At 35.2% G+C, this 12,028-nt stretch overlaps 1 protein-coding gene across 4 annotated transcripts in view; it reads left to right on the top strand.

Moving 5' to 3' along the window:
• The window catches only part of FIG4 (FIG4 phosphoinositide 5-phosphatase), a 129,584-nt gene that overhangs the window by 18,260 nt on the left and 99,296 nt on the right, over nucleotides 1-12,028 (top strand). For all 4 annotated transcript variants that reach the window (XM_028104173.1, XM_028104171.2, XM_028104172.2 and 1 more), the window contains exons 4-5: nucleotides 6,095-6,251; nucleotides 9,992-10,042. In XM_028104173.1, the coding sequence (XP_027959974.1) occupies nucleotides 6,095-6,251; nucleotides 9,992-10,042 (208 nt within the window). The remainder of the gene's footprint in view (nucleotides 1-6,094; nucleotides 6,252-9,991; nucleotides 10,043-12,028) is intronic.

Raw genomic sequence — 12,028 nt, 5'->3', positions numbered from 1 at the left:
GTTAGGGAAGGTCAAGAGTGGTAGGGAGGTTTAGTTTCTTCTTGGGACTGGCCCCTTTTCTACATTTTCAGCTCAGTCTTGACAAGTATGTTGAAGTTATATATTCAACAGATAAGTGCTTGTAGATGGATGTCAGGTGAGTTCATGTGTTCAAATTCCATAAATCCTCTTAAGTGTTAAGTTCCACTTTAAGTGTTGCATATATTTTATTTTATTTTTTTAAAGATTGTTTATTTATTTATTTGACAGAGAGAGAGAGACAGCGAGAGAGGGAACACAAGCACGGGGAGTGGGAGAGGGAGAAGCAGGCTTCCCGCGGAGCAGGGAGTCCAATGCGGGGCTTGATCCCAGGACACTGGGATCATGACCTGAGCCGAAGGCAGATGCTTAACCGACTGAGCCACCCAGGCACCCCTGCATATATTTTAAATTAAAAAAAAACCTGGAAATACAATGTGTCTTAAATACAGTAGGTTTAATTTCAGTATTAGTTACTTATTAGGTTAAACTTATTTCTTTAAATGCCGATACTTTATTATAACTTTTTCAAGTGGAAATTTCCTAAGGTGTATGTAATATTGAATGCCTCATTAGCCAGGGTTTATTATCCAAAACTGAACCTTCCTTGAATGATTAAGAGTAACGAAGTGAAGATCAGTTATTGAACCATTTAAAAATAGCTGCCCTTGGGTATTCTGGAGTTGTATTGGGCAGTTTGCCTTTACATTAAATGGCCTCTAGACCGCTCTATTGTTTTGTTTTTATGGTTCTTTAGTCATCCTTCAGTGTTCTTGGCATAGTTCTTCTAGCAGTATTCTTTGCCTCATTTTAAATCTATTGATAACTAAACTTGTAAGACCAGAAGCTTGATTTTTATCAATTGATAACTAGGTTTATAACCAGTTATTTATTGTATACACAAGTATTAGTAAACTTTGGGTGAGAGCTGAGGGTTTCTTGTTTCTCTGAGAGGTGACATTCTTAGATGTTGTGGTAGCTGTTTCTCTTATGGTTAGAGGCCTCTTAGGATTGAGACTGTCCTTGGGTAATGAAGTCACTGAAAGACTGACCTACCAGTAAAGTGACACAATAATGTACTATGTAAGGATTTATTATTTTTATGGAAATGTATTTTTTTGTATTCTTGTTCAACCATGTAAATAAAGCTTAGAATGAGTGAAGAGTAAATAGGGAGTTAATGAAAGTCTATGATTTGTCTAGTAAGTACTGTCTTAGAAACAATGAGGGATACATAATAGCAAAACACAAAATGCCTGTCTTTGAAAAATGTGTAGTCTGATTGTCAGAATAATGCGTTACGAGAAATGACTAGAATGGTTGCCTTCTATTCTGTGGCCAAAATATTTTTCAGTTAACTTTTTCAGCATGCTTAATTTGTGAATAGTATTTTGCTGGAATGTGTTTAGATAATTATCATGCTTAGTTTACTTCATCATCTGTAAGAATCCTAGAGCAGTTTGTCTCAGTTATCTGTAGTAATGGACCAGATTTTTTCCACCAATATGTCACAGACCAACACATGATCCTACTGGTCTGCAGCTTGGAGCACATGTGACACATCACATGTTACAGTTACAAGTTCAGTAATCCCCAAACTAGTCTATGCCCTATTCAAAGCAAGTTCATTGGTCATGCGCTTGGATGTTGTAGCAATCTCAAATTGCTCTAAAGTTTCTAAACTCTTACTTTTTATTTACTTGTCTTTTCATGGGCTTAGTACCCATGAAAAGCTCACAGATCATTGCTGGTCCCTAGACATGGGACATTTGTCTACCTTGTACATTTTTGACCTGCTCCATTGTTATTTGATGGCCAGTAGGAGGTTTGGGAAACCACTGAATGGGATCATGAGCCTCCCTCCTAAAGTTGTTTTATCTGGTCTTGGGGCACATGGATGGAGTTGGTGGATGGTTACCTGTAGTCTTTTACTTTCTTTCTTTCTTTCTTTCTTTCTTTCTTTCTTTCTTTCTTTCTTTCTTTCTTTCTTTCTTTCTTTCTTTCTTTCTTTTTCTTTCTTTTCTTTCTTTTCTTTCTTTCTTTCTTTCTTTCTTTCTTTCTTTCTTTTCTTTCTTTTCTTTCTTTCTTTTCTTTCTTTCTTTCTTTCTTTCTTTCTTTCTTTCTTTCTTCCTTTTCTTACTTTCTTTTTTCTTTCTTTCTTTCTTTCTTTCTCTCGTTCTTTCTTCCCTTTTTTTTTTTTTTTAAGAGAAGGGGAGAAGGGGGTGTTGGGGCAGCGGGAGAGGGAGAGAGAGAGAATCCAGCATGGAGCCCAATGTGGGGCTCATTCTCACAACCCTAAGATCATGACCTGAGCTGAAATCAAGAGTTGGATGCTCAACTGACTGAGCCACCCAGGTGCCCCTGGTTACCTGTGGTCTTCACTAGACTTAGCTCTGTGACCATCCCAGCCCCTTTTGGTACATAGCTTCAGGTTTATGGCCTTTTTCTGCCAATGTCACCTGTCAGAGGATAGTCTTTTTAAGCTGCTAGTATGTTGAGGGGGAGTGGTAAAATAAGTATCCTTGTAGCCGACTAAGTGGTGGACTCAGTTGTTATTTAAAGCAACACCCTTAGAAATGGATTGCAGATCCAAGATAATAATGAAGACAACAACAACAAAGTGTGAGCCTCAGGCTAGTGAGGAAGCAGTAGATGTGGTGTTAGAGAGTCACTTTGGTTCTAGAGGGCTCTGTTGTGCAAAGGTCCTATGTACCTTGTGGAGGTTTTTCATGTTTCTCTGCCAGAGTGCTATTCTCCCTGAAAGCTTTTAAGATAATGACTAGCTGGCATGGTGACCCCTGAAGCAGGGATATTGCATTCTTCACTGTTGGTGGACTGGTGGGGTCCTCTCCAGCCACCAGCACGCTCACTACATCTTCTTACACTGTCCTTTTTTATGTACTTTGCTTGGTGTCCATTTCAAATGAAACAGCCTTCTCTACTTGGAGAGAGACAAATCACTTTTTCATGATGACTGTCATCTTGGCTTCTTGGAAGTACTCAGTGAAATTGGTCTGGGGTCAGAAGTACACAGAATGAAGATGAAAAAACTTGTTCTCATTTTAGTGTGTTAAAGTGATGAATAGGCTAACTCCTGGCAGATGTCTATGCCATACTAAAGTCTTTTAATTGTTGGCTATCTTTAATAGGAACATTTTAAAAAAGAGAGCGACAATTCCCATTGGTAGTAAAAAGGAAGAAGAAAATAATTTCATTTATAATAAGCTGAAGACATTTGTGCTGGTAGAAGAGTCTCCTTTGTGCAATATATTGGCTTCCCTTTATTCAAATTATGAAGAGAAAGGTAGAATGGTATAAATAGTCTTGAGCTAAAAACATAAAATTAAAATTCAGTTAGAATGTAGGTTGAGAAATTATTGCAGAGATTTTTTTTTGTATAAAAAGTAAGTATAACAAAAATAAAAGGGAAACTCATTCATTTTGGAAATATTTATTATTTAAGCCCTTGAGTGTTTTTATGCTGCTTCCAAGGGCTTTATTTTTATAAGTTTTATCCTTCTAAAAGGATAGCTTTTTTCTAACTTGCTTTTAATGAGATTGTCATCAGCTTTTTTCCTCCCTATTCCTATGTCCTTTATCTTTAATCAGGGAATTTTTTGCTAGTCTCTAAGGCAAAGAAAGGACTAAATGAACATTTTTAAAGCAGTTTGTGCTTTGTGGGTCTCTGAAATACAAGTATTTTTCACTATTTTAACGACATCTTTTCCTCAGTAATCTGGCTCGTAAAATCCTTGAGGCATCTTTTTCTTACATATTTTAGCTCATTTATGTTAATATAGTCAATTACTAGTTTCCTCTTTTTGTCAGCTGAGAACAAGACACATTGGGAATTTGTCACTTCTAGAGCAAAAATTCATAGCATCAGGATCCTGGCTCAGACTTTATAGAATATAACATTCTGAGAGAAACAGAGAGAGAGTGCAAGGGTGCATGAGCACATGCACACACGCACATGAGAAAGTTAGTTTTGAAAGATAGTTATGCTAGATATAAGATTCTTGGTTGACAGGTTTTTTTCTTTCAATGCTTTGAATATGTTATCCCACAGCCTTGTGGCCTCTGATGTTTCTGATGGAAAGTCAGCTGTATGATTTTATTTGACTCATCATATGAGTGAGCTAGGGTGAGGGCAATGCAGACTCAGTATTCTTGACCAGTCCTGCTGGGGTAGAGCCTCCACTTTATGAGTAGGAGTTGGGGAGAAGAAGGAAGCCTCTGATCCCAGAGGGGCTTGCCTGGGAATAGAGTTCCAGTTAACACTGAGCTGGAGACAGATGAGACATTCTGGTGGCCTGCACCTTCTGAGCAGGAACCCTGGCCTTAGACTGAGAAGTGGGGAGAGAAGGGAAAGCACTATCTTCTTGGCTACTTCTGCTGGGAGTAGATATTCTGTCACACTGGACTGGGAGAGAAGCAGGTTATGACTCAGACACCACACACTTGCTGTTCTTACCAAGGTTTAGTAGGTTTTCTTCAATAAATATTTCTCCATTTGCTATATGCCATTAGGACAGTTCCCAGAAACTTCAGTTTTGTTTTGTTTTTATAAATTTCACCAGTTATGTTTGTTTTACTGGAGAGAAGTTCTGCTGGGCTCCTCATGTTGCCATTTTGGAAATGACCCCTACCCCCAAAGGGAGTTAGTTTTCACTCCCAAAACAAAAGTTATGGGAGCCAAAAATTTTTTAACCAAGACTATAGAGTAATTGGTGTGTTGCTGAGAATTTAGTGCTTCTGAACATAATACATATGGTCTTTCTTTAACCATGTGTTAAATGTACATTTGTGTACTCCAATGATTTGACATAAAATATAACTTTATAACTCTCCAACATTCATAAAAAGCTTAACTATCACAAATGATACTTGTGGAAGATTGCATGAAGGATGTGCAATTTACTGGATATATTGTTTGCTGAAACCATCCACTTTTCTGGGATCTGGCACCACCTCTCCTTGCTCCACCTAAGTCACTTAGTTATTGTATAAATGGCTTCCAGTGCAGTGTGAGTCTATAGCTTGGCAACTATTGATTGGTCCAGGGCTGGGCACCCAACCCAAGTTAGGCCAGTCAAAGTCCTTCCCTAGGAATTCTGGAATTGAACTTGATAAAAAAAGTTGTTTCTTCCCAGTGAAGCTTTTGGATATAAAGCCTAGAACTATTAGGAGCTGTGTTTCCCACCATATCACCCAGAAATCGAGGAGGCTAGTCTGTGGAGAAAGACAAGAAGAGAGCACATGTTCAGAGATGCTTCTTGACTAGGTGTTTTTCTGAGGCCCAACCATATTGTTGCCTTTTGGTGTCATGGATCACCTCAGTATGCTTAATATAAATTTCTTTTTTTTAAAGCTGCCTCAAGTTGGGTTTTGCCACTAGTAATCAAGAGTCTGTGTAGTTTGTTCTAACTTTTGAGTTATCCCAAAGTATGTTCCTCAGAACATTTATTCATTGGTTAATTTCTTTTTAAAAAATAGGATGAGGTTCCATGATTAAATGAATCTAGAGAGGTGCTTAATCTTTATCCCCCATTGAGGTTCACAGTGCATGTTAGCACAGTTCTGTAAGTTTCTGAGAACCTATTTGGTTTTCTGTTTGTTTTTATAGACTTTTTACTAGTATACATATTGATTTATTTTACATGTATATTACAGTCTTAGCCATTTTTAAGTGTACAGTACAGTAGTGTTAACTATATGTGCCTTGTACAACAGATCTCTAGGACTTTTTCATCTTGGGAAATGAAACTCTATACCTATTAAATAACAACTCCCCTTAATCTTGTGTATGTTTTTGCTTAAAGCATCTCAATCCTATTTGGAATGAGACTAAATATAAAAGAATGAATGAAATAAAATTGTTTAGAATGATATTTTTTAAGTGAGATAAATGTCAGTATAGATATTCCTAGAGATTATAATATGACTGAAAATTTGTATAGCTTTAAATCATAGAAATAAGGTAGGAAATGTGTCAAAGATCTTCTACCTTCCAAATATGTATCTAAAAGCATTACTAAGTATAGGAAACATTATATTTGTCTCTCTTTTTGTGTAGGTTTTGTCAGGTTTTTAGAAGGCTATTACATTGTGTTAATAACTAAAAGGAGGAAGATGGCAGATATCGGAGGTCATGCAATATATAAGATTGAAGATACAAATATGATCTATATACCTAATGATTCTGTACGAATTACTCATCCTGATGAAGCTCGGTATGTAGTGGTGGTAGCTTCTGTTTGGTTTTTTTTTTTCTTTTAATGTGATAGACCAATTAGAAGACAAAATATACTCAAAAGATTATAGATATTATGTTAAAAATGTAAAATACTAGCTCACAATTCTATAATTTTGTTCAAGGTCTATTATTAAGCTCCATTATAACATCGATTTAAGTGAAAATCAGCAAAAGCTGCTAAAGCCATTAGGTGAGATGTTATCATTGAGGAACAGAATATTCACTCAGTCTCAACATATACTTCACGAATCTCTTTATTTACAAAGAAAAAAATGGCAAACATAATTACCCAAATGTTCAAACTTAGCATCACCAATAATGAGAGAAAACTGACATTATTTGCCTCTCAATATGAAGCAGCAGGAAGGACACAGATTACCTGTGTAGTTTTCTTGCTAAAAATATATATTTTTTTGTTTTATTATGCTGTGCTTACCACAGTGAGTGCAGTTACCATCTGTCACCATACAACGTTATTATAATATTATTAACCATATTCCCTGCGCTGTACTTTTCATGCCTGTGACTTATAATTGGGAGCTTGTACCTCTTAATCCCCTTCACTTACTTCACCCATCCTCCCCTCTGACAATACTTCACTAAAAACATTTAACCTAAATCTAAGCATGGGAAATAATCAGACAAATCCATCCTTGTGGGATATTCTGTAAGACAACTGGCCTGGACTCTTTAAAAATGTCAATGTCATCAAAGACAGAAAAAGCCAAAGGACTGCTAGATTTTAGAACAGGCATGACAACCAAATGCAGCACCTGAATATCTGTTGGATCCTGGATTAAAATGTATAACTGAGGCATGTATGCACACCCACACACATAGGTGTAAAGAACTTTATGGGGACATTTTGTGTATGGATAATATACCAGGTGATAGTGAATCAATATTAAATTTTAAGTGTAAAAATGATAATCTTCTTTAAGAGATTTTGTTTTTTCATATTTAGGAGTGAAGTGTCATCATGTCTGCTACTTACTGAAAATGGTTTAGGAAAAGAAAATGGAACTTGTGCATTTAAAGAGAGAGAATGTATATGTGTGTGAGAGAGATTTAATAGTGAATTCAGATGAAGGACATCCTGGAATTTATTGTACTGTTTTTCCTTCCAATTTTTCTGTAGATTTGTTTGGAGGAAAATTATTGGAGCCTTGGGAATGTGGGAAAAGTCTATTAAGTTGGTAAAGAGTAGAATTGATTTATTTTAATACATAAATATATTTATTATAAACATAAGGGTTAAAACGGAACAAAGTTAGGCATGCTTATTAGTTTTTTTCCTTTTTTAGTAATTTTTTTTAAGGAAGAGAGAGTGGGGGAGGGGCAAAGGGAGAGGGAGAGAAAATCTCAAGCAGGCTCAACCCCCAGCATGGAGCCCAACATGGGGCTCAATCTCATGACCTTGAGATCATGACCTGAGCCAAAATCAAGAGTTGGATGCTTAACTGACTGAGCCATCCAGGTACCCCTTATTAGTTTTTAAGTTTAGATTTTAATTATACTCTGTACTTTTATAGTGTTGTTCTAGATACACAAACCAAAATTTAAAGGTGGTGTGGCTCTCTTGCTTAAGGCCCTCTTAGATTGTAGATTTTGGACTCTGGTGATACTGTCTTTGATGATATTTGGAAGTGGGGTTGTTAAAAAATAATCTGTTTCATAGATGAAAATAAGAATTTAATAGATAAAATGGTCCTTTGTCTTACACTAACTGAAAAAATTATATCTTACATAGTTTACAGGCAGGCATGGTATATTAACTAAAATTGAATTAGGTACTCCCCAAAGAAAATAAAAACTTTGATTTGAAAAGATACATGTACCCCAGTGTTTACTGCAGCATTATCTGTAATAGCCAAGATGTAGAAACAGCCCAAGTATCCATCAGTAGATGAATGGATAAAGAAAATGTGGTACACACACACACACACACACACACACACAAATACACACAATGGAATATTAGTCATAAAGAGAAAGAGCTCTTGCAATTCATGACAACATGATGGACTTAGAAGGTATTATGCTAAGTGAAATAAATCAGACAGAGAAAGACAAATAACATATGATTTCATTTATATGTGGAATCTGAAAAACAATACAAATAACAAACCAAAAAACAGAAACAGACTCATGAATACAGAGAACAAACTGGTGGTTGCCAGAGGGAAGGGGTGGGAGGATGGGCAAAATAGGTGAAGGGAATTAAGAAGTAGAAACTTTCAGTTTCTTTCAACTTCATGAGGATGAAAAGTACAGCATAGGGAATATAGTCAATAATATTATAATAATGTTTTATTGCAACAGATGGTAAGTAAACTTATTATGGTGAATGCTGAGTAATGTATAAAATTGTCGAATCACCATGTTGTACACCTGAAACCAATATGACATTTTTTTGTCAACTATACTTCAGTAATAATTTTTTTTAAAACAGTGAATCAGACTAGCACATATGAATCCAAGGGATGGGAAAAAGTTGAAAAGGTTTATATTATTTATAAACCTCATCTTTATGATTCTTTAGCCAGGAGTAGTAAAACAAATTATGTTGTTCTATGTAGTGATTTGACTTTCTTTAGAGAGTGAAATTATTTTAGGATTAATACTGTGTAGCACTGGACATTATACAGAATAGGATAAAATTATATTAATAGCTTGTTATAGGTAGACTGAAGTACTATTACTAGATAGGTAAAACTTTTAACATATTTATAAAACTATATAATATAATAATTCATTTAAGTAAAAAGATTTGGTGGGGTGCCTGGCTTGCTCAGTTGGAGGAACGTGTGACTCTTGATCTCAGGGTCATGAGTTTGAGCCGCATGTTGGGTGTAGAGATTACTAAAAAAATAAATAAATAAAGATTTGGTAAAATATTAGGAAATAAAATACAGTACTACTAAACATTTCATATATAATGACAAGTTGAGGTTATTCCTGCCACGCATGGTTGTATCAACACTGGAAAATTTTGCTAGAGCAGTTCACTACATTAAAATATTGCTGGGAAAAATTATGATCATCTTAATATTTGTAGAAAATATATTTGACAAATTCAGTACCCATTTGTGATCAAAAGTCTTTAAAAAGTTGAAGGAATATGAAAGAAATGTTAACATTTATTAATCCTGAGGGGTAGATAGGCAGATATTTTATTCTGTACATTTTTTTCAGTTGCAAACTTTGCAATTTAAAATTATGGTTTTTGTAAACATCTTTGCTTGTTTTTGCTACTCTCCTCTCCAACCTCACAGCATTTACAAAGCACATAATAGTAACAAGAACAGTGTTTACTTCTTGCCCCGAGTCTAAGTTACCCACACATGTAAGTGCATGACTTTCCCTCTCTGGCATAATCAGTGATGAGGAAATGGTCAAACTGTAAAGTTAAGGGACTCTGAAGGGACAATCAACAGACTTAGAAATTGCTTCAGATGAAATCCCTACTGCAGTTCTGGATTGAATTCTCAGTTTTTGGTTTTTTTTAATATTTTATTTTTAAGTAAACTCTGTACCCAACATGGGGCTTGAACTTAACCTCGAGATCATCAGTTGCATGCTCTACCGACTGAGCCAGCCAGGAGACCCTGAATTCCTCAGTTTTAATGAGAGCATTTACAAGTATAAATGTCTATGTCAAGCTATGAAAAAATAATAGTATTATGTGACTGTGATATGCTTTTTTTTTTTTTTTAGGTATCTACGAATCTTTCAAAATGTGGACCTATCTAGCAATTTTTACTTTAGGTAAGTTTGAACTTAGTTTTTCTCCTGACAGGAGAAATGTATTTATATTATTTTCCAGGGTGGAAAAACAGAATCAGAGGACACAGTGGTACTTCCTCTATTTTTTTTATCGGCCAAATGATTTCATCTAAAAACATAAAGATAAAGGTATTTCTTCCTTTTAAAAATCTGATGTTTGAATATTGAAAGGACAAATTACAGGGGAATTATTCTCACTATAAAAATCATCTTTGTTTTAGGTAGGATTTTAATGAAATATTCTTGTATTGTAATTTTTAATTACAAAAATGAAATTTGCATTCAGTTTCTAATACAGAGTTTTAACAATTTCACAGATTGTTTTAGTTAACAATCTAGTAAAATTAGGTAAAAATAAATCCATAATAGAAAGAATTGTTATAATACCAACATACCGCTAATGAGCGTGTAAATTAATAGTTTTCCTGAAGGGGAATGTGGCATAAAGTATTTATGAAAACATATCCTAAGAAAATAAATTAGGAGAGAAAATATTAATTCCTACTTATAAAGAGACACTTATAGCTTCTCTATTTATGATAGTCCCAAACCAGCAAACCAGCCAATTCAGGGACAACTCAAATACCAGTAACTGAATGATGGGCAAGTAAATTCTAACAGCGCATTAAGTATTATACCACCACTGATGTGACCAATATGTAGGCCTAGGAGATGCAGTTATTGTGCTAAATGGAAAATTCTATCAGCTGTAATATCCAAGCTAAAAACGGAGAACACAAAATAGCATGTACCAAAAAGGACTTGAGTCCCAAGGATCAAACAAGGGCTTAGAGTGTAGTAGCTATTGGTGCTGTGCACTGATGGGGTACTTGCATTATTTTAAATTTATTTTTAAATTGTTTCTACAGTTAACCATTTATTTATCTGTGAAATAAAGAAAAACATGTTTACTATATAGAATGGGTTATGTCTTCATTGTTGTGAAGCTAAAGGAAGTTCATTATTTTAACAGTGGTCTAGTGAACGGTTCCTAAAGAAAGAATTTTTGCTTTCACAAATGTTTGTTGAATGTTTATTTCCATTATGTTTATCTCAGTCATCTGCTTTTCTGTCTTTATGGCTTCATTTTATGTGTATAGCATCTGCAAGTTGTTACTGAAACTTGGTGGTACTGTTAGAAATGGTTTTCTCCACGATTTCAACTTCATTTGCATCCTCATACTGAGCTCTGGGATCAAGTCATCCCAGAAGTAAAAGTATGTCAGTTATGGTTTTTGTGTCTCATAAGTAAGTTTAAAAAAGGATATACTACATTCTAAAGATTAGGCTGGAATAAAGCAATTATTCTAACTAGGAAAAATTGATATTTAAAAAAGTTAAAAATCAACATCCTCCCCCCACTGCCGCCTGTTGCGATATTATTGACATATAACATGTGTAAGTTTAAGGTGTACAGTGTGATGATTAGATACACATATGTATTGTGACATATTACCACAATAAGGTTAGTCAGCACCTCCATCCCCTCACATAATTGTGTGTGTGTGTGTGTGTGTGTGTGTGTGTGGTAAAAACATTCAAGATGTACTCTCAAGAGACTTCAAGTTATAATTCATTAATGTTAATTACAGTTACCATGCTATGCATGAGATCCCCAGATACTATTTATCTTATAGCTGGGAGTTTGTACCATGTAACCAGCATCTTCCAATTTGTCCCACCCTACCCTTTTCCCGTGCCCCAGCCCCTGGCAACTACCATTCTACTTTCTATTTCTATGAGTTTGGCTTTTTTAGGTTCTGCATAGAAGTGAAGAACATATAGAAATAATTAGACTTATTTCCCTTAGCATACTGCGCTCAAATTCCATCCCATGTTGTTGCAAATAGCAGGATTTCTTTCTTTTTTTATGGTTGAGTAATATCCTATATCCATTCATCTATTGCTGGACTCTTAGGATGTTTCCATGGCTTGGCTATTGTGAATAATGCTTACAGTCAACAGGGG

The sequence above is a fragment of the Eumetopias jubatus genome, unplaced genomic scaffold (assembly GCF_037043125.1).
Source record: "Eumetopias jubatus isolate StellerSeaLion01/CBP00866 unplaced genomic scaffold, mEumJub1_p1.0 scaffold_6, whole genome shotgun sequence".
Lineage (NCBI taxonomy): Eukaryota > Metazoa > Chordata > Mammalia > Carnivora > Otariidae > Eumetopias > Eumetopias jubatus.
The sequence above is the reverse complement of the archived record's forward strand: the minus strand, read 5'-3'. Positions and strand labels throughout refer to the sequence as shown.